A 24,646-nucleotide genomic window follows, 5' to 3' on the forward strand; every position below is an offset into this window, starting at 1 on the left:
CGTTTCAAAACGACAGAACTTCCCGCGGAGATATGACCTTCATCACGATTTTTTTCAAAATCGAGGTCGGTGCAAAAATCGAAACTTTTTCCTGGAGATATGACGTTTCAAAACGACATAACTCCCTGCGGAGATATGACCTTTATCACGATTTTTTTCAAAATCGAAGTCGGTGCGAAAATCGAAACTTTTTCCTGGAGATATGACGTTTCAAAACGACATAACTCCGCGTGGAGATATGACGTTTCAAAACGACAGAACTCCCCGCGGAGATATGACCTTCATCACGATTTTTTTCAAAATCGGGGTCGGTGCGAAAATCGAAACTTTTTCCTGGAGATATGACGTTTCAAAACGACATAACTCCGCGTGGAGATATGACGTTTCAAAACGACAGAACTCCCCGCGGAGATATGACCTTCATCACGATTTTTTTCAAAATCGGGGTCGGTGCGAAAATCGAAAGAAGATATGACGTTCCAAAACGACATAACTCCGCGCGGAGACCATCCAAATCATCACGATTTTTTTCAAGATCGAGGTCGGTGCGAATATCGAAACTTTTTCGATGATTTTTTTTTAATATCTCGGGTAAATAATGTCTGATTTTAAAATGTTTTACCTTTTTGAATGCGTACGGATCCCTACCATCAATTGGCATTCAAACAAATGAATCATCGATGGGTTAAAAAATGTTGCTGACAAAAAACCCATTCGTTCGTAAATTTCATCTTTTTGAAGATTTTTTGGAATATTTTCGTCAAATACTGTTTGATTTTGGAATTTTATACAAATTTTGACTCGTAAGGATCACTTCTATCGATGGCATCAAAAAAATGAAATCCAAAATCTTGACCCAAATCGACACAATGGCAAGGGGTTACATCACGTTTTTTTTTCAAAATCGAGGTCGGTGCGAAAATCGAAAGAAGATATGACGTTCCAAAACGACATAACTCCGCGCGGAAACCATCCAAATCATCACGATTTTTTTCAAAATCGGGGTCGGTGCGATTATCGAAACTTTTTCGATGATTTTTTTTTTAATATCTCGGGTAAATAATGTCTGATTTTAATATGTTATACCTTTTCGAATGCGTACGGATCCCTACCATCAATTGGCATTCAAACAAATTAATCATCGATGGGTTGAAAAATATTGTTGACAAAAAACCGATTCGTTCGTAAATTCAACCTTTTTCATGATTTTTTGGAATATTTCCGTCAAATAATGTCCGATTTTGCAATTTCATACTATTTGTGACTCGAAAGGATCAGTTCTAACGATTGGCATCAAAAAAATGAAAATCAAAAAATTTGACCCAAATCGACAAAATGGCAAGGGGTTACATCACGCTTTTTTTTTCAAAATAGAGGTCGATGCGAAAATCGAATATTTTTCCTGGAGATATGACGTTCCAAAACGGCAGAACGCCCCGCGGAGATATGACCTTCATCACGATTTTTTTCAAAATCGGGGTCGGTGCGAAAATCCAAACTTTTTCCTGAGGATATGACGTTTCAAAACGACATAACTCCGCGCGGAGATATGACGTTTCAAAACGACAGAACTTCCTGCGGAGATATGACCTTCATCACGATTTTTTTCAAAATCGAGGTCGGTGCGAAAATCGAAACTTTTTCCTGGAGATATGACGTTTCAAAACGACAGAACTCCCCGCGGAAATATGACCTTCATCACGATTTTTATCAAAATCGAAGTCGGTGCGAAAATCGAAACTTTTTCCTGGAGATATGACGTTTCAAAACGACATAACTCCGCGTGGAGATATGACGTTTCGAAACGACATAGCTCCGCGTGGAGATATGACGTTTCAAAACGACATAACTCCGCGTGGAGATATGACGTTTCAAAACGACAGAACTCCCCACGGAGATATGACCTTCATCACGATTTTTTTCAAAATCGGGGTCGGTGCGAAAATCGAAACTTTTTCGATGATTTTTTTTTTTAATATCTCGGGTAAATAATGTCTGATTTTAAAATGTTATACCTTTTCGAAAGCGTACGGATCCCTACCATCAATTTGCATTCAAAGAAATTAATCATCGATGGGTTGAAAAATGTTGTTGACAAAAAACCCATTCGTTCGTAAATTCCATCTTTTTGATGATTTTTTGGAATATTTTCGTCAAATACTGTCCGATTTTGGAATTTTGTATAATTTTTGACTCGTAACGATCAGTTCTATCGATTGGCATCAAAAAAATGAAATCCAAAATTTTTACCCAAATCGACAAAATGGCAAGGCAACGTTTTTTTTCAAAATCGAGGTTGGTGCGAAAATCGAAAGAAGATATGACGTTCCAAAACGACATAACTCCGCGCGGAGACCATCCAAATCATCACGTTGTTTTTCAAGATTGAGGTCGGTGCGAATATCGAAGCTTTTTCGATGGTTTTTTTTTTAATATTTCGGGTAATAACTCCGCGCGGAGATATGACGTTCCAAACCGACATAACTCCGCGCGGATATATGACCTTCCAAATGATCACGATTTTTTTCAAGATCGAGGTCGGTGCGAAAATCGAAACTTTATGTATGAACGCAAGGATCTCAGAAGATATAAGAGCTATAGACTTGAAATTTTAGATGTAGGTGCTCCTAGTGCCTGCGCATACTAGAAAAAGTGGTTGACCAAAAACTGATTCGTTTGAAAAGTTAACCTTTTCTGATGATTTTTTGGAATATGTTGGCAAATTTAATACCGTTTTGGACATGTAAGTGTCGTACCATCGGTGACTTGGCTTTGAGCCGAATGACCGGTGCTGACTGGTACGTCAGAAATTCTACCTTGCACAGAGATCTCGAAATGGAAACTATAGACAGCCAAGTCGAAGCATTCGCTAATCGATACAAGTAAAGCTTGCACTGACACAGCTAAGTCAACTGTATATAAAATGTGTGCATAAAAATGTATGCTATTTTTGATTCAATATAATAAACAATCATCAAATGGCATCAAATGACGGAAAAGTCCGTGTTTATAGCAGAACTTATAAATTATTTTATTGAAGATGCGAAAAAAAAATAATTTAAACCGGAACATAGTATTCTTAGTTGTACGGGGATCATGAAATGGGAACGTTGCCCAACAAGCATTCGAACATTTTGCGCAGACAGTAAAACACTTGTAGACATCTAAGATTTTTTGAACTTTTATTTATAATTTGTGTTTTTGTCTGTATACATGTAATTGTAGTGTGTAATATTATTATATATATATATATATATATATATATATATATATATATATAAATATATACATACATAATATTATAATATATATTTATGTATATAATATATATAAGTATACATATATGTGAAGGTATATGTATATTCAATTTTGCGCGCTTATTGCCAGTTTAGATTTGTTTGTTTTAATTTGTTTTCGTTTTTTTTTTTTTTAATAATTCATATGGGGTTAGTATATTTCAACGTACATAATTCCTTGTCTTCGTCTTTATATTCAACACATATTTTTTATATATGTACTCATACTTATCGACATCAACCGCCTCGCCCGTAGTTATAATTTTGACTTCGGCTTTACTTCAATTTCAGCCAGCAATGCAGGCCTTTTAGGGAGGGTCTTGCTTTATTGGCTACATTGGCCTTTCTCAAATACATTCATATATTGATAATAAAAAATTTACAATTAATATTATATGAATGTATGTATATATGCATACGCAATAAATTGTTGTCTGTGTGAGTGCAATTTATTTGCTAATTGTAGTAATATTCATTTTTAGATTTTATTTGCATTTTTTTTTCATCTATAAATTCGGACTTTTAAAGTGTTCGAAGATACAGTTAAATTATCCTAGTAAAATCTAAAAAAAAAAAATATATATATGTATATATATACGTAGTTGTATGTTTATATATATATTTATGTATTTGCCTTTAAAACTATTTTGCAGTAAAATATATTGCGGGACATGCGCTAAAATGTGAGAATTATGAAAAAACATATATGTACTATTTCGCAGTTTCTCTATAGAAAAGTGTGTTTGTAATTAAGCCAAAAGTCTTGAAAAATGCAACTGCATAATAAAAAAGATTTAACAGCATATACATAGATGTGTGTATATGTACAAACATATTTCGTCTATATAGATATATATAGATCTGTGTTTAAAAATCGTGTTGTTTATAATTTTGTAAGATTAAAAGAAGTTCGTGACTGATTTAATTTAAAGTCGTTAATAACGGTTGTCGCTATTAAGTATAAACATCGCAGTAGCCATTTCTTGTGCTATACATTTAAATTTTGTAATCTTTAAATTTTGTAGGTAATCACAGATTTTTGTTTTTAAATACCGAAAAGTTAAATTTAAATCAATGAACAGCAAGTTTCAAAATAATTTTGTTTTTTTTTTTTTTTTTTTTTGATAATATATATATAATTTTGACTAATAATTTTCAATTATCTAAAAGTTGTCTCAAGTGTGATAGATAAACTTTTATTATTATTATTTTTTTAATTACATTTTTTTGTATTTTATTTCTTTAAATTTTTTTTGATATGCGTTGCATTTTCAACAATTGTTTTAGTAATTATGTTTGGTTGTTTAAAAAAAAAATGTAGATATAACGGGCGCACTCCTCAGTGACTTTCAAATGTAGGCTCTTTTTTGGGAGACTGGAAGTCAGAGACTTTAGAAAGGTAGTTTTTGCTTATAACGTTCGTTAGCAAAGTATTCAATATTAATAAATGGCCCCAACAAAGTTCTCATACTGTAGGTAGTGTAATAAACTTGTAAAATACATGTCTATAAGCATAATTTTCATTTCAAAAGTAAATGTATGCAAGCATACATATGTTTGTAAACTTACATATTAAGTTTAAGCTATTAACTACATAAATTTTGGTAAATATTATAATGTTTGAATGACTTGTCCATCCGATGGCCTTGTGTCTTAGCTCTACATGCTTATAACATAACTTATAAGCCCTTTTTTCTTATATTGTGTGCTGGATACATATGCATATCCTGGGTTGCCAAATAATCAGATACTGAGTGTAGAGTGTGCCTACGAACGTTTTATTTTGGCACGTCTATTACGTCCTTGAGCGGTTCAATATAACACAAAACTAAAGTAATTAAAAATCAAGAATAAAAATAAAAATTAAAAATGAGTAAACTATTTATTATATATTTTCAATAAGTGTTTTAGCTATTGTATATTTTTGTTTGATAGAACGAAATTCTTCTTTTTGTCAAATATTGCAAAAATTATAATTTTGAGCGATTTTAAAAAACATAGGCAATATATTCAAGCATTTTATTAAATACATGTATAGAGATACAAATTTCACAAAAAATAATACAAAAGTTTGCTTCTTTGCATTCACAGTTCACATGGGGTACCTAAACAATAATTTTGTGCAGTAAATTACTAAATAAAATTAGTTAAATAAATTTAATATCCAAAAAATAATTTTGTACAAAGAAAACAAAAATGTTCACTTTTTACTTCATATAAAGATGTTTTTGTAAATCACAGCTTGTTTTTTCATTTGCATTATTTTTCGTTTCGTATTTCTGAAAGTTCTACAAGTTTCAAATCGCAGTTAAAACGCTATTTACGAGCAAAAAAAGATTTGTATTAGTTTTTAAATGGATAGATAAAGAAATATGTTAATGTGTTGTATTGCAAAATCTTAAAAACAAGTTAAATCAATTTGTTTAAAAACAATAATTAACAAATATTCAGAGACTTTAGCAAACGCAGAGAGAGAGAGAGAGAGAGAGATAGAGGGTAGGGGAGGGAGAGAGAGAGAGATAATGATAGAGAAAGAAAGAGAAAGATAGAGGGGGAAGGGAGAGTGAGATACCTACTTATATAAGTACTTATGTACTAAATATCTGAATATGTATATTCTTGAGTAGGGCTAAAAATGATTTTATTTTGATGTTCCAGACCATGCGACTAAATATTGGTTAGATTAAATAAATTATTTAAAACTATAAACCGCTCACACCAGAGGTAGTATATGGTTTTGCCTTGAGCACAGACTTGCTTAAGGCTCGGCAGAGACTAATTGCGCTGTATATGTATGCCTTTATTGTTTGCAAAAATATGTATGCATGTGTACATCAATGCATACATATGTATGCGTGGTACATTGGATGGAATATTTATTTGAACGCTGCTTAAGTGCAGTAGATGAATATTTGTTGATACGGTGCAACGCATGTAAAATCCTCGATAAGTGCTGCCAATTCAGCATAAATCTAGCTTAATTTGTATATTTTCGAGCCTAAAACAACTGAAATTGATTAAGCTATTTGCTTACTTCTCAATGCCCTTGTTTCTCGGGCTCAATTTTGGCTCAGAAAGCTAATTCAGCTATTTTTGTTGTTGTACTACTTTTAGCTATTTTTAACACTGGATTCAGCTATTATTTTGAAGATGCCATTGGACACACTGGTCGATTGAGTAAAAATTTGTGTACGTGCGTCTGCAGCTTCGTAGCCTCGTAGTTAAAATACCCTGGTTCTTTTTATACAAGGATTGATAATTTGATTGAACACTTTAACTATTGGCAGGGGATCAGACCAAACTCAAAAACCCTGTTTTCTGCAACAATTTTTCCCTTTTTATTACGATTGCACAGACATGAATATCTCCCACACATTTGAAAGTTGTTATGTTCATAATTTTGGTGGTTGTTTTAGTTTTTTTTTTTTTTTTTTATGCATATACATACATATATTGTGTATGCAAGTAGAACTAGGTTCCCTAATTTATGTTTTGAGCTTAAAATTTGATTCATGTAAGAATTTCCTGAGACAGTTTACGGATATGTGCAAATAGCAGTTGGACAATTTTTTTTGTACGGTTTCTCATTTTTTGTATTTGGGCAGTTCTTTTACATTTTGTGGATGCTGCGCCTTTAACTAAGCGTTCCTTAATTTTTGTGTTGTGTCCGTTTGAAAATATGTTTTCATAGTTATATGTTGTAAAATGTTGATATATATGTTATATATACGTTGTGTTGAAGTATATACTATAAACATACAAAATATGATGCCGTCAAAGTACAAGTGTGAGTTAAATTCTTTGCTTGTGCTGTTTCAATAAAGTTAGTACTTTGTGGCGACCAAACAAAAACTTTGTTTTTTTTTGTTACTCTTTGTCATTTACGCTGACATTGTTATTATTAAATTTTTTTGTTGTTTATTTTAATTTCTGAATATTTGTACTTCACTGGTAGAAAATCACTGAGTTACTTTGCGGTTTTTGTTTGTTTCATTTTGTTGTGTAATGTATTTGTTGTTGTTTTTGCTGCTGTTGTTTTTTGTTTCGCAAAAAATGTGAGTGGCTCGTATAAATATACATATGTTGGAAAGCTTTTTTTTTGTTTTCTTGCATGTATGTAAATATGCACATATCGTGTTTAAAATTGTTATTTTTCCAATTCTTATCTTTTATTCGTCTTATATGGTATATGTAAAAAAAAAAGACTTACGACTACATACTTGATATATTATCCCTGATAACGTTTTAATTTGTGTTTTGTTACATAATTTTTCTCTCTACCTTTATGTTTAGCATACTTATAACATTTCCTGTGTTAGTTATATTAATTTAGTTTTAATACGATTATATTTTGTTCTTAAAAACTGGTTTGAAATAACTATGTTTATATACGTATATAAAAAAATGCATATGTTTGCAGCTTGACGACATATGGTTGTTCTTGGTTTTTTTTTGTTTTCTTTCGTTTTTGGAATATGACTTTTTAGAGAATTTTTGAAACTATAGATATACAACTAAATTAAAATTAAAAAAAAAAAAAAAAAAAAAAAACAACAAGAAAATTTCCAATGCAATGATAGGCAGGCTGGGCATTTAAAAAGAGTACAAAATATGGAAGCTTGGTTTGGGCGCAATTTTATTTAGTTTTTAAAAATGTTTTTTTTTTTTGTTTTTGGCTTTAATTTCATCATTCCTGCTATGGAAGAATGTTGCGTATACGCCCTGATATGTGCCGTTATTTGTGATGCGCATATGAAAGTAAATCTTTTCGATCACGCGCCCAAAAGCTGTCCCCCGCCCTATAGCTTGCCTAGCCCTCAGCTTGGTTTTAGTCCTTCACTCTCTTTCCTTTTTTTGTTGTTGTGAAAACGTACGTAACTTAATGTTTGTAAATTCTAAAAAAGTGGTCTCAAATAATGGTATAATATACTTATATTTGAAACTACAGACCGCTTATTATTTGCTTATGGGGCATGCGTACAGCTTATTTACACAATATAGTATTTTTTTGTTGAGGTATTGCACATGAAGCAACGATGTCATCGATGCTTCAACTACTAAGTAGTTGGAGAGCAGCACACAATTAATTTTATGATACAATAACCCAAACAGTTGACGACGACGACAAAATTAAATTAAACCCTAAACGAAATACAATTACAAACGAAAAAAAAAAAAAAAAACAAACTAATAACTAAAATTGTGAGCACAGTGACTGGAATAGGTCTAATTAAGAGCCTATGGCTAGTCGTCACAAGGTGTAAAAATTAACCACGGGCAAAGTATTTGTAGCTGGTCTCTGACTGCATTTGGCCACAGAAATTCTCTAAAAAAATAGCATTCCAACGTAAATCCTATTGTATGCCTGGTGGTGGCTGGCCAAGCTCGCTTTTGAAGTCGAACAGGCTCGTGCGCGAATGCGACAGCTGATGATGATGTGGATTCACATGATGCCCGACCAGGCCGTGTTTGATGGCCGATGTTTTCAACAGGCGTTTGAGCATGCCGCTCGAGCCGCGATGCTGCAGACTCTTGTGCGTTGTCAGCGAGTTCTTGGTGCGGTATCTTCTGTGGCAGAACTCGCACACATACAGAGTGTCGGACTGCTCGTGCTTGTCCTGAAAGTGTCGTTTGAGTGAGTAGTAGCAGGAGAATGTGCGCCGGCAGTAGGGACACTCCTGTGGCTCGTTGATGCCGCCGCTGGTCGGAGGTGGCATGCGCAGCGGCAACTGGGGCACGGGCACTACACCGACATTCCCATTCCCGGACTGCGGAGATGTGGTCAGGTTCGCACTAGCATTGGACTGGGCTGGGCTGATGCCATTGCTGATGGCACACCCATTGCCAGATGGGGCGCAAAGGTTGCTCGCATTGCTGCTGCCAACGCTGCCGGGGCGTGGCGGTGAGATCTTCAAGTGGTAGACGGCGGCGGCCAAGCTGCCATTCAGCGAGTAGGTCGGCGATGTCATCGCGGTGGGCGGTGACGGCGGCGATGAGGTAGAACTGGTTGGCGAGGTAGCTGCGGGGCGTTTTATATTGAGCGGTCCTTCATAAGGAGAGAAATAACATATATTAGTCGAGGCTTGTGAAGAGCGTTTGTCAATTAACTAGCATTTGGATTTAATTTATGTATATTATTTTTTGCGAAATACATAGCTTTTTTTTTTGCGTTTGTTGTTGAGAAAATGAAACTAAAAGTGCAGTTAAAAGATGAAAGTTCGAGGCTGAATTTTAAAATATATGTTTTTACAGGGATAGGAAATGTTCAAAATATAATTGTGTGTTTTTTTGAAATTTATTTTTTTAATACATGTATATTTTCTAGATTCAATTCTTTTTTTATATTTTTGTTGCTAGATGGAGGTAGGGTAAGCGTTATAGAGGTTGCTATTTATATAGAAATAATATGCGTATAATCAGCATGTTTTACATACTTAAAACTGAAAATCGAGGCTTTTAATGTGCCCTCTAAAAGTAGTTGTGTCTATTTTTATTTATTTTTTTTTTTTTTGATAAAATATGCATAAGAAAAACTTATATTTTCAGTTGTTCGATAGAACTTAAATTAAAAAGTTAGTAAGTTTTTCCTAGCATGGCTTTTAATGAATACATATGTATATGAATACATTGACTTTTTTTTAAAAACGGTATACGTATTTGCTAGGCTGGGCCACTGTCAAAATATAAAGCTGGTAGAATTTACAGAGTATTAGAATGCATGCATTTGGGACACTGGCCTGGTCTAACAATGGGTTTATTTGCATTTTAATATATATTTTCCAATTGTTCTTGAATATTCGCCTTTACGAAACTGTAAAAATGTTACTAATGAATCAGGCTAGTTACAAATGATATATATATGTATGTACATAGCTAATTACAGTATTTACAAACATGCAACATTAACAAAGCAAACAAAAAACTATAATTAAGCCGACAACAGCAACTCTACAAAAGCATATGCACAAACTTGTATTTATGTACAGGTTACATCATGCGAATGAATTACTTTGCACATTAGAGATGTCAAAATATTGATGAAAGTATCGATAGTATCGATTTTATCGATAGGTTGACACTTTAATGCTCATGCTCAGATGTTAATAATAAGGTAGGTAGCAAAGTGGTCTTTAAGCAAAAGCAAAAAGCAAGTTATCAAGAATCTCAAGGAAAATCAATGGAACGTAACTTTAAGTTTATTTTAAATGTATCGTTGCGAGTTCAGAAACGAAATTAAAGTGGAAATAATGTGTGTTTTTAAAGTAATGAACTAGGAACTGAAAAGTCAGCTGCTGGATTCATACTTATGTAGTATAATAAAATTAGTGATATAAATTGACTGAGGAAATTTTTTAGAAAATGCTAGCTAAGTAGCATGGCCTGATTGAATCAACCAGAAACTAATTTCAATATTGTTGTTGTAGTATGTAGCGGTATAAGCACAAGGTTTCATATGAGTATTTATCAGATCTCTTAGTTTAATGACTCAAACTTACCAAAAAGAAAAATGAAGTATACAAGCACTTAAGTAATTGGTTATATATAACTTTACGCTTTTGCCTTTTTTATATATTGTTATTTTTATTCATTGATTATTATATGGTACAAATTATTATATGACTCAAAGCTGGAGGCGATGAGAGCAGAGAGATACAGACAGACAAAGAGGGAAAGAGTGATGGGGAGAGGGGGAGAGGCAGAGAGAGTCAGACAAAGAGAAGAAATACAGTAAAACTATAAGTAAAACGCAGTGGAAAGATCAACGTTGAGAGAACTAGAGAATTGGCAAGTGCATAGTTCAAGACGGGGACGCAGGACACCTACGACACGGAGGAGTTAACAACGCGGAGACAGCCATGAGAAAACGTAGAGGAAACTAAGGTAAAACATACTTGCGAAAGAGGACGGGTTGCTGATAATTAGTTGACAGGCATTCGCGAGCTAAGCTCGTGGAGCGACTGCTTTGCACTGTAAGATTCAGTATAAGCTAGAATTGAATGTTTGTTCATTTGCGTATCCATTAATTAGTTGCATTAAAATGATGCAGATGGTATTTAAGCTTTACAAATGTTAGTGTCAATGAATTAAATGTACATATATACAAACTCATAGATGAGTTCATCGGAAAGTATCTGAATCTCTCCGAAAAAGACTCATTATTTGTGCTCGCTACATAAGTATTAGAAATAACTACTTTTGTGTTTTTTACATAAGCTTTTGTTATTGTTTATAGTATTAAGCATTTAAGCCAGATATATATATATATATATATATACATACATATACATATATATATATATAGAGCGAGAGCGAGAGAGAGAGAGAGAGATTAAGAGAGAGAGAAAGAGTACGGCTGGTGTTAAGATTGAACAGATAGACGAGATGGAGTTCTATATAGAAACCCATTAAATGGGCCAGCAGAAAGAAGCGCATACATATGTCTGTCTGTATAAGCGCGGAAGATCTGAATACCGGTCAGTTTTGCAATACAGATGTGAAGTTTACTTTTCTATATAGATAGTGCGTGAGTATAAGAGGTACCTCCTAGATGGTGTTAAAGTCGGTGTTTGATATACTTTACAGGGCCAACACTTTCTTTATACAGGAAATATAGCTATGTATTGCTACAGCAGGAGCAGAAACGGCACGTGAGAGTAAGAGTAAGAGTAAGAGAGAGAGAGAGAGAGAGAGAGAGAGAGAGAGAGAGAGAGATATGTATAGATAGAGGGAGAGAGAGAGAGAGAGAGAGCGAGAGATTTATATAGAGAGTCACAGCTAGATGAAGAATGTGGAAGTGTTTTGCCAACAAGCTGCATATCGAGGTATTATGCTTTAAACTAAGTGTAGGAATACTTTTAACAGTAGCGGTATGATAACCACGTCGAACTGAAATAGTTCGATGCATGTTCTCTACATATGCATTTTAGAGTTTAGTCTATTTCAACTGATAGAGATACTATGGTAAATGTGGTGAATTGTGAGAGTGAGGTTAGAGGGAGAGAGAGACTTTTTACAGACTGTGGAGACTGTGAAAGGAGGGCACTTAAAGTTAAAGAGAGAGCGAGAGAGAGAGAGATAGAGAGAGAGAGAGAGAGAGAGAGAGAGAGAGCGAGAGTGTGTGTATGCTAGAGCGGGGTATGGAGATATAGAGAAACGGTTTTGCATAGAGGAGAGGTCATGACAGACATAGCATGTTGTATATGTACTAACTACGTATCTTCTCTTTTTTTGTTCTTATTTTTTAAATATATTTTTTTGTTTTTTTTTTTTTTTTTTGGCTACCAATGTAGTTTAGATGTTGGGCTAACCTTTAGCAAGCGCGTGTACTTTGACTGACTAACGGGTACCGGGGATATCGTTTGGGTACCCGGTAGCGGGATACTGAAGAGTACCGAGTTAAAGTTGTAGCTGTGACGTTTTGGATGGCTTTGAAGTCAAGTGAATTCAGCTCAGATCTCTCCATATTGGGTAAATTTTGGGGGTGTATTGCCTGTTTCTTTCTCTAGCTCCAATTGGCAAATTGTGTATTATGTGCTGCTTGTTGTTGTTAGTCGTTGTGGCGGCAGCATTTATAACACTAAGCACAAGTGGACCGGCGAATGGCAAATTATTTGTAGCTATCTTTTGTTATACTTTTATATTTTATTTAATTTATATATCTTTTTATTTTTCTATATCTAAAATTTGAGTGAATGTATGTTGCGTATAGTCAATAAGTTGATTAGAGAAGATTACGAGTAAGCTATGAGAAAGGCAACTTGTGTATTAAAGAAAAATACAACAAAATTATATGTATATATATATATATGTATGTATATATTTATATATGCATATACACCATATATATACATATTAACAAGAAGATTAATTTTTAAAATTGACTACAAGTACGTTGTATGAGGTATAAAGAAGGCCACAGAGTATAAACAGTTGCATATACAGTAAATAATGTACTGTATATGTACTTATGTATAAGTATGTGTGTAAATGGTCCATAGGCATATGAGTCGTTAGATGTCAGCAAGTTAGCTCAGTTGGGTCAACTTTTATGTCAATTCATAGTAACTACATACTATGTGTATCTACTGTAAAGAATTCTAAACTTAGAGCCTAATGTCTTTTTGTTTTTTATTCATTATAAGTTAATGTATATATAGTATGCTAGGTACGCATAGTTAAATATTTATGTAAATGTATGTAAATCATGATTTTTTAGTTTTTTTTTTTTTTGTTAATTTTTTTTTTTTTTAATTGTAAAGTTTTGTATCACTACAGAATGGCATTGCTTTAAGTTTAAGTTAAGTTTCGAGTCGTGAAAATGTTTAGTTTTCTTGTTGCTTGTTCTATATATTGTTACCGTTAGTCGTATTCTTACGCTGATGTAAATAGTAATCATATAATGTCAGGATATGTCTTTCTTGTATGAAAAGCGGATATTGTTCGTTATGCATCACTGTCGTTGGTGGTCGCTTATAATGCTGAGTTTTGGTCGACGTTAAGTGAGTGTGTGGCAAGTAATCTAACTCTAGCTCATCAATGTTGAAGTTATTTTGATCGCTACTAAGCATTTTGTGATTGTAATTGTTGTTATTGTTGTTATTGAATTGATTCGCATTGGTTTTATACTGTTGAGATTTGATTTCATTCTTTGTCATGGCATTTTTCGCAGTCTGAACCACTGTTAACCCAGACAAAGGCGTTAAGTCTCAGATTGACGAATTAAATTGGTTATATAGCTTGATATCTTTTATCTCCATTTCGCCAGGCCGCGACTTGTGATAGGTATAAATGTGTGTCATGAGCGAATTACGCGAGCAATAGACCCGCTCGCAGATGGCACAACGGTATTCCTCTTGGCGTACGGCATGTTTATCGGCAATGTGTCGCTTAAGTGAGGCTTTCGAGCAGAGAAGCTTACCGCAGAGTTGGCATGAGAACAGTTTCTTGGGTGAATTTCCTGTAAATTGGTTTGATTGGAGTTTGATGGTTGGTATATTGATATTTGCTTGATATTTCATTTAGGTATTTGGGTTTCATTTAGTTTTCTTTTAGTTTATAGTATACTAGTACGATTTTAGATTGGCTTAAAATTACTATGAATTAAGATATAGTGTAGTAGGCTCATGTATGTAAAAGTGTAGATGATTGTGAATGATATAGCTATGCACACACACACTTCGGAGCTGCATGTGTATAGCCATATATGTTTAATTAATTTTTTTTTTCTTTTTCTGTAAAATAAAAATCATTTTCCTTTGAATGACTTGAATTGCACAAAATATATTTTAATTTAGTTTAAAATTATAACTTCAAATATTATGTTATATAATTATGCAACAAATAGTACAGATAACATATAACAAATTTAAATTTTAAATAAAATAAAACTGTCATTGTACCTCTAAGATGATGGGGGCGGCAGCTATGCATCAAATTCATTTAGCACAATGTGAACATTTAGTTGCAAAAAAATTGTTTCAGGCGCTATCGAATAGCAGGCGCGCTCTGAGTGGGCGTGGCATTATGTCATAATGGGCAATGGTGCGTATTTCGTATATATATGTAATATATGTGATAAAAATGAATGAAGATTCGATACAGAGTAAGATAAATTGACCCAAAGGGACGCTTCAGACCATCTGTTTTATATTTCTTTTTTTAGTGCATAGATTAGATTAGGCTCTGCACACCATTCCACTTAGACAAGTTGACACAAACATAGATGGAAGGAAGACACAGACAGAATAGATACATAGATAGCGCGATGGTGACGGGTTAGTGCATTTTAGATATAGTATTTGTACGATTTTGTTTCTGTGCCCTGCTGATTCGTAGCTGGTCAACAAGTACACTCAAAATAAAATTTAACAAATCGCCATAAATTGAAAATGTTTTATAATTTTTACAACCTTTTTGCTCTGGATATTTTTGTTTCCTTTTTTTTCTTTTTTTTTAATGAAAACTCAAAGCAACTTTCCGGATTTTATCGCGTTTTTGGGCTGTTTTTCTGAGTGCATGTAGAGAGCAATATATGAATATGTGAGATGTAACTATTAAAGTACGTATGTATGCATTCGCACATACATACATATGCACTTCCTAATCTGTATACATGGCTCTCCAGTTAAACTCACTTTAAATACACACACACACACATACAATGACACATCTTGGATGTGGTTTATTTGGTGATTAGCTTGACGCATGGTTTTGTCGGGGAGAAAAACCTATGTTTCCTACAGAGAGAGAGAGAGAGAGAGAGAGAGAGCTGGGTTAAAGATGTACTCGATTTGGCAATCCCAAATCAAGTTTGTTTATCACAATATGTATGTATATATATATAGTATATATCGCATTGGCAGAACACAAACCCTGATCGAATGCTCGAACAGGTCATTATTTAAAATTTCAAGTCGGTTTAAGTATTCCGAGTTTGATACAACAAAAAGTACCTCTCGCCTATGTTGGTATGTGCGAGTACAAGTACATATCCAACAGCTGAGAGTTGATAGAAACGTGGTTTACGAAATCTTTTAATTGGCCGAGTTATAACAGATCTTCCTTTTTGAGCCCGTTTTCTAAAAAGCAGCAGAGCTGAGCTTGGCAGCGGGAAATGTAATAATAAAAGGAATTCTAAGCACGCACAGCATCTTCATTTATATACGTTAGTTTTATTTAAATAATAACACATTAGTTTTTGTTGTTTTATTTATGAAAATATTTCATTTTCTATTTGTATTATATATGAATGCTTGTGTTCGATTCGTGTATTTTCCTCACCATTATAAACATTATGCTTGATTTACGATTTTATGAATAAAAAGATTTTCATTTAGTTTTAGTGTTTTTTGCTTAAGTTCGTCTCTTTGACATTTACATAAAATGCATTATGCATATTCCTTATTCGAAATCAATATTTATAATTTCGTAATTACGCATTTCATTTACCAAATGACTTTGTTAAACATTTTAACACCATTATATACAAGTAGAAGTTTGAGAAAAAAGAAAGAAAACAAAAACAAAACCTATTAAGTTTTCTTATGTTTGAAGCATTAAATATGCAACTTAAGAGTTCTTGTTGTTGTCATTTAAAGTAGTTGAGATGAAAGTCGAACAATGCTCACTATTTAAAATTATCGATTCAAATTGCAAGTGTACCAAGTATCCGTAAAGAAACTTGTTATTAATTATTATTGATATTGTTTACTTTATTTATAAATACAACTATGTGGATACATAAGTATGTAAGCATATTGTAGCAATGGTCTTTGAATTGGCAATTGAGTGAGATAGCAACGTTTTTTTTTTGTATAATAATATAATTTTTTGTCAAAGTGAATGTGTACAGTGGAACGTACATAAATCATAGTTTCTAAGTTTTTCTACTCGTATACTTGATATATTTTGATTTAAAATTTACTTTGAAAAAAATATCGTAAAATTTGTTATTTAGAAAATATTTTTTAAAATTTTGTTACTTTTCATTTTATGCGAATAGAAAGTTATGTTGGGTATATATATTCAAGTATACGAGTATGTCCAAAAACTTTTCGGGAACACTTTCCGGAACCGAAGACGACATTATTATTAATTTCATTTTATGCGGATAGAAAGTTATGTTGAATATATGAAGTATACGAGTATGCCCAAAAAGTTTTCAAAAAAAACTTTTCGGATCCGAAAAGGATACTATTATTACATTTTTAATTACTTCTCACTCGATGCCATTGGTTTGGAGTCTTACATTTACTGTTTATGTAATCTGTGTATTATGTTTTTACGCAGATATTACGATATTATTTTTTCTTGTCGGCTTGGCATATTGCTTACACCCATGTAGTTAGTTACTGTTCCTATTACTGTAGTTGCGTGTGCCGGTTTCTTATTTGATGTATCATATTGTAATTATAATATTGTAAGCAATATGGTAGAAGTGCGGCTTGGAGCTAATGTTTCATTGAATAATGTATGTATTTATAGTGTTTTCATTTATATAGGACTTTGGAAAGGGATTTTTTATTATAGCTAAATATTTAGGTCTGAAACGTAAATACCCATATTGAATTTAAAAACAGAGAGAACATTAACTATTGTTTGTTGCTCATACTATAAGTGTTACCGTTAGTGTTACCGTTAGTGTTACCGTTAGTGTTACCGTTACTGTTACTGTTACTGTTACTGTTACTGTTACTGTTACTGTTACTGTTACTGTTACTGTTACTGTTACTGTTACTGTTACTGTTACTGTTACTGTTACTGTTACTGTTACTGTTACTGTTACTGTTACTGTTACTGTTACTGTTACTGTTACTGTTACTGTTACTGTTACTGTTACTGTTACTGTTACTGTTACTGTTACTGTTACTGTTACTGTTATGTTACTGTTACTGTTACTGTTACTGTTACTGTTACTGTTACTGTTACTGTTACTGTTACTGTTACTGTTACTGTTACTGTTACTGTTACTGTTACTGTTACTGTTACTGTTACTGTTACTGTTACTGTTACTGTTACTGTTACTGTTACTGTTACTGTTACTGTTACTGTTACTGTTACTGTTACTGTTACTGTTACTGTTACTGTTACTGTTACTGTTACTGTTATGTTACTGTTACTGTTACTGTTACTGTTACTGTTACTGTTACTGTTACTGTTACTGTTACTGTTACTGTTACTGTTACTGTTACTGTTACTGTTACTGTACTGTTACTGTTACTGTTACTGTTACTGTTACTGTTACTGTTACTGTTACTGTTACTGTTATGTTACTGTTACTGTACTGTTACTGTTACTGTTACTGTTACTGTTACTGTTACTGTTACTGTTACTGTTACTGTTACTGTTACTGTTACTGTTACTGTTACTGTTACTGTTACTGTTACTGTTACTGTTACTGTTACTGTTACTGTACTGTTACTGTTACTGTTACTGTTACTGTTACTGTTACTGTTACTGTTACTGTTACTGTTACTGTTACTGTTACTGTTACTGTTACTGTTACTGTTACTGTTACTGTTACTGTTACTGTTACTGTTACTGTTACTGTTACTGTTACTGTTACTGTTACTGTTACTGTTACTGTTACTGTTACTATTACTGTTACTGTTTGACACGTGGTCGATATGATACTATGCTTAATTGTTTTGGTACGCTATGGTTTTGGCTATGCTTGGATTTTAGCTCAAATTCAATACTGTTTTATATATGTTTTATAGGAGTAACCGGGGAAATCTGGTTGCTTCACTGAATGAAAATCAAAAAAATTACAAACAATTTAAATTTATCTGGATTACTTCTCCTTTTCTTGGTTTAGAGCGGTATTATTAGGTTTTAATAATATAAACAACATTTAAAGTGGAGAGCATTGTGCAAATATAATTATATGTATGTACATAATTACTTTGTATGTACTTGATGTAAACTGTTTTCAACTTCGGTATGACATTTCCTTAAATATTTTTTTTTCGTTTTTTTTTTTTTAAATAAAATTTCTAGTTTTTTGCGTTTTGTTTTATTTGTAGTATAAACATTGCTTTCATATTTAGATTGGGTTATTTGTTTATCTATTTTAGGTATTTACAATTATTTTTTTTTTAATATTTTTATTTAGTTGTGGCTGTTTATATTTGGGTGTGTGCGTATCGCATTTGCTAAGAAAAAATTTAATTTAAATCTTTAATCCTTATGTATGACACAATAATCATAATTCATTGAAAATGTCAGAATAATTAGTAGTATCTTTCGATAAGGCTATAATGGTTGAGCCGTCAGTCAACAATTTAGGTTCAAATTGCTGTGCAATCGAATTCGTAAACATGAAATAATGCATATGGGTGTTTTTTTTTTGTTTTTTTTTTTTCTGATGTGAATATTGCATATGCTTAGATCGCATTTTTTATTTATAAAGTCTAAAGAAACACTTTAATCAAATTTGGTATACAAAAAATGAATTATAATGGTAATATAAAAAATAGTGTAAATATCAGATGGGTATATATATAAATTAAAATGATTTTCAGACTTTTCGTTGTGCCAAAAAAAAAACTTCCTTCCATTTTCTAAGCGAGTACATTTATACGCGCATCTAGGCATATATGTATGGATGTATATATATGTATGTATGTACGTATGTATGCAAAAATGGTAAAATAAATAAAAAAAAAATAAATTTCACTGCATACTTCTGTGTGAGAGTGTATATGCATCAGTACTGCCAATTAGCTATTTTCAAGCTAAATTGGCCTATTTTTGGAGACTGTCCGCAGGAAACAGTTGAAATTTGTAATTGATTCGCTTGATTTGATATCTAAATGACAAGTGCCAACAGCAAGCTAATTCGGCTATATTAAAGTTTTTGATGGCAACATTGATGCACATATATGTATGTCGGTATGCAGTTAAGCAAAGTCTGATGTAACTGAGTAATACACGCACTACATCCATACACATATTTACGCTTGTATGTACTTATTTAAGCTTTTATTTTAATTATGTTAGTATTCGCGCTGGTCGTCAATAATTTCGAAATTGCACGCTTATCAATAATATACCGTTCAATTGCCATTTTGTTTTTGTATTACTTTTCTTCTTTAAGGATACTTCAAAAGTTCAGTCTTGAAAATCAATGTAATGCAAATGAAAATCTTAAATACTGCGCTTAGTCCAAATTTTGATTATACGTTACAAGTTCAAATTTTTCTCGTTTCACAAAATATATCCCAAATGGTAAAATTATTTATAAGTATATAATGATCGACTAATCAGTCCGGGACAAACAATTAAATTGCCTTGCAAGTACTAATTGTCACAAAAAAAAAAAAAATAAATAAAAAAAATATAGTATTGCCCGTCAGACAGTTAATTTTGGATAATTTGCAAAATTTGCAATTTTTTGTGCCTAAAAACTATCAGTCCTTCTCCTTCCGATTTTAATATAATTCCTAGTACACGTTAGGCAAAACTAAACCAAAAAGTTAGGTTAATCTAACCTAGGCTAAACTAACCCCATACAATATTGTAATTTTGTAAAATAACTGTAACTAATACGCATTTTGATGTTTTTCTACGAATTTTGAAATAGTTATTCAAATCTGTGTAAATCAATAAAAGTGGAAGGTAACGTACGAGAGCCTACAAATTTTGACTCATCATTGCTAATAGTTGTTTTTTAGTCGACTTTAACGAATCGTCGGAGTATGTACAAATACGAATGTACAATGTGTTTTCCCTCGACTTCTTAATTCAGATACATATTTATGTGAACTTATACATATACATATATGTGTGTGTATATTTATGGGTTGATAATAAATTGAATTGTTTTTAATTATTATTATTTTTTAAATAATTTTCAAATTAATTTGTGCTTCTTCAGCGATATTAAGTCATAGTTATATACATATATCCATATGTATTAACGTATGTATTGTATACATATGTGTATAGCTCTGACTTAAGCATAATATTATTGTACATATACATAAACTGTACCTTTTTTACAACTATAAAAAAAAAACACTCACACATAGTTTTACTTATGATTAGATTTTACACTGCCATGAGTGGTATTTTACATAGACCCTGCCTACTCATTATATGAATACTTATTGACTACATGTACATATGCGTAGTAATCAGAGTATGTTTGTTTAAAAATACACTAGTTAAGTTAAAAAAAAAAAAAACACGAGCATACGCATGGATAGTTGTACATTGAATGTTAGGTTATGTTGCATGAGTTGCGCTTGCCGGCCGGTCAACTTGCAGTATTGTCAAACAGAAAGTGTTAAAGTAGTGTTATAAATTGTTTCTTTGTTGTATGTACGATGAGTTAGTTTAATGTGCTAGAGCTAGGAATACAAGGACTACATCGTAGGGCACAATATACTCTACTCCAGTTTTATCATATGTCCAGATGGTTCCGTGCTGGATGTCGATGTTATATGGATATGTGTTCGTGTGTGCGCAAATGCAATTAGTGGTTGGTTAATTGGTAACAATTGGTTAATTCAGTAAGAGTGTTAACCTAATTTCAAAATAGATGCCTTGCATGAAGAACTCTATCAGACAAGTGCTTTATGAAGACCGATTTATCTACCTGTCTGTCTGTCTGTTTGTCGGCTTACAATGGGTAATACTCAAGAGGTAAATATTATTGTTATAGATGAGTGTGTGTGACAGTCTTTTATGCTTTGCTTTACGATGCTTCGCTCGGTTGGGTCAAATTTTTACGGACCTTTCCTCGATGCAGTTAAATCTAAACTCTACTGCATTTTGGCTATGCCGACGTCGTTAAAAAAAAAGAACACCTGCTCAATTATATGCGCGTTCATTCTCATAAAAGATTTGCAATTCGATCAATTTTTTTGTTTTTTTCTTTTTCACTTTTTTTGTTGTAAAAAATCACAGTTTTTCATTCATTTGCCTAAACATGTTATATCTTCATTTTAGTCAACTTTTTTCGCATTCAGTTGTTTGCCAAAACAGTCCATTCAGTTTTCGCCAGGTTGAGATCCAAAGTGCATACAGGTGTGCATGTATGTGTGTGTGTGTATGCGTGTGTTTATTTATATATTATATATTAAGTTATAGCTTAGCCCCGGGCTATGCCGTTAATCCTCCGTTTTGATCATTCCTTCGTTGCGTGTGCGTGTGTGTGTGTGTGTTTGGTTCGGATCGATCGCTGCATACCTTCCTGTGTGCGTGTGTGTCTCAGTGTTGCCAAATCAGCTATTTTCTAGCTATATTCAAAGGTCGTCAGCCGGAAATAAGTAGTTAGTTTTCAACTGATTTAGTTATTTTATTCACATCCCAATGGCAAGTTCTTTAGCTATTTTTAGCTATTTAAAATATTGGATTTAGCTCCTTTATTTTTAATGGCAGTTGGCAACACTGGTCGGACTTGTGTAGCATACATTTCAGCGATCCGCTTATTGGTCTAATAAATTCATTCGTTCATAGCGATGATGATGGGGGTGGGCGTGGCTGTGGCTGTGTGTATGTGTGTGTGTGTGTGGGTGTGTGTGGGTGTGCGGGTGGGTGTGTGGATGTGCGTGTCCGTGGGCATGCGCCGTTAAATGTGACAGATGCCCGCCGTGATGCTGCTGATGGAGATGGAGGGCTCGCAAATCTGCCACCCCTTCCGCCGCTGCCGCCGCATAAACGCCGCTGCCCTGATCAATTTGCGTGAGATCGACTGTTGGCGTGACTCCACCCACCTGCCCCCCGTAGTCACTGGGGCCACCTGCCGGTGACGCACTGCCGCCCGCCACCGTTGCCGCCGCCGCCGCTGCTGCTGAGTTGTTGAGTGCAACATGGAACAGCTGCTGCAAGAGTTGATGCTGATCTTATAAAAAGTCAATGCACGGCTTGACTATGTTCGGCGACGACTGCTGCTGCTGCTGTTGCTGCTGGTGATGGTGCTGCTGCTGCTGCTGCTGGTGCGCCGCTGCCAACTGCAGCGTGGAACTGGCCGTGCCGCTGGCCACGGCTGCGGCGCCCACAATTGGCGAGAGGAGCAGCTCAGCAGCGGCCGCAGCGGCAGCTGCTGCTGCGGCCACAGCATTCCCCCCAGCCCCGCCCCCTGCAACACTATTGTTAACCGCCGCCGCAGCGGTTAGCGAGCTGAGCGACTGATGCAGCCGGCTACCTGGGCTACCAGCCTGGCCCACCCCGGTGCCATGATGGAAATACGAATGATGATTCTTCTGGCGGCGATGGTAGATGCTCTTGTGGTTGTTCAGCGAGTTGAGGGTGCGGAAGACTTTGTGGCATAGATTGCACACGGCATTGTTGAGCGGCTGCAGATGCTGCTGCTCCTTGTGCCGTTTTAGCGTCAGCTTTGTGCTGAGCAACTTGCCACACACATCGCACCGATGGCAGGCATTCAGAGGCAGGGGCAACAGCAGCCGATTGGCCTGGGCCACATCATTGGCCCGCGCCGAGTTCAGCAGATTGCTGGCCGCGTTGCCCGCGGAACCGCGACCGCCGCCGCCGCCGCCGCTGCCGCTGCCCGAGGCGGAGGGCGAGAGCGAGGCGCGTCGATGGTGCTGGTGCAGCAAATGGTGGCGCTCTAGGGGCGAGCCGGCCCGTGCCATGGCATGCGCATGATGGGCGGCGGCTACCGCGTGCGCGGCAGCGCCCGGCGACAGCTCGTGATGCGAGTGCAGCTGATGCTGATGGTGGCTCGACAGCATTGTCAGCGGATGCTGGCCAAAATGCGGCGGCGGCGCGGACAGACCGTGATGCGGTGGTGGTGTTGTCCCAGGCGTGATATGTGCTCCTTCTAGCTCACGCTCCCGTTCCCGTTCCCGCTCCCGTTCGCGCTTATGGTATGCGGCGCTCGCGTTCGCTGTCGGCGACGGTGACGGCGTCACACTGACGGTGTGCAGTGGCATCCCGTCGCCGCCGGCGCACTGCGAGGAGCGCGACAGGCTGCGCTCGCTGTTGCTGTGCAGATCGTTGGCCTTGCCACGTTCCCGATCGCGCTCTCTTTCTCTTTCACGTTCTCGTTCACGTTCGCGTTCTCGTTCTTGGTGCAGTTGTTGTTGTTGTTGTTGTTGTTGTTGTTGTTGTTGTTGTGGGTTATGTAGTGTGGAATGATGTTGTTGTTGGAGTTGTTGGAGGTGGTGTTGTGATGTTGGCTGTTGTTCTACTTGTTGTTGTTGGTTGTTGCTACTACTATTACTAGGGTTGTCACTACCGCCGGGCACTATGACGCCGCCGAGTAGGCTGGTGCTGCCACCTATACGTCATATAGGAAGAGAAGAAAAAAAGAGACAATAGTGACTTTTCTGTATATTTGACTTGGTTTCTGTTGTTGTTGTTGCTGTTGTTGTGGTTGTTGCTGTTTTTGTGGTTGCTGCTGTTGTTGTTGTTGTTGTTGCTGTTTAGTTTGTTTTTGTTATTTGATTTGTATGCATTTCATGCTTGTCTGTTAGTTCGTGACTTTGCACACACACACACGCGCGCACACACACACACACATATGCATGAACGAAGCACGCTAGGTGTGTGTGTGTGTGTGTGTGTGTGTTTTTGTTGTTGTTGTTGTTGTTGTTATTTTTGTTGTTGTTGCGTGTTCGATGTCTGTGTGCGTCTGTTGCCTTGTGTTCTGTTGTTTTGCTTGTTTTATAACTGGTGGTCAGTGTTCTGTTTGTTGTGTTTTTGGTGTTCGTTTTCGTATTGTATTTTTTGTATTATTTACTTTACATTATTACACTAACAAATCCAGGCTCAAAACAATTGTAAACTTGCTGATTTTGCTAATATTGGAATTATATATGATGTGATTATATGTTTCATATTTTTTTTTCAATTTCGCTTGTCTCTGTTTCATTTGAATTTAA

General features: G+C 34.9%; 1 protein-coding gene across 4 annotated transcripts in view; it reads right to left on the reverse strand.

Moving 5' to 3' along the window:
• Nucleotides 1-3,375: 3,375 nt before the first annotated feature.
• The window catches only part of br (broad-complex core protein), a 110,864-nt gene continuing 89,593 nt past the window's right edge, over nucleotides 3,376-24,646 (reverse strand). For 2 of the 4 annotated variants that reach the window (XM_032433346.2, XM_070210641.1), the window contains one exon: nucleotides 19,115-24,042. In XM_032433346.2, coding sequence (XP_032289237.1) covers nucleotides 22,646-24,042 — 1,397 coding nt within the window. In that variant the 3' untranslated portion in view covers nucleotides 19,115-22,645. Of the gene's footprint in view, nucleotides 9,343-13,718; nucleotides 14,254-19,114; nucleotides 24,043-24,646 lie in introns of those variants that run through there. The other 2 variants (XM_032433349.2, XM_032433350.2) reach the window with 2 other exon arrangements.

Source organism: Drosophila virilis, chromosome X (assembly GCF_030788295.1).
Source record: "Drosophila virilis strain 15010-1051.87 chromosome X, Dvir_AGI_RSII-ME, whole genome shotgun sequence".
NCBI lineage: Eukaryota > Metazoa > Arthropoda > Insecta > Diptera > Drosophilidae > Drosophila > Drosophila virilis.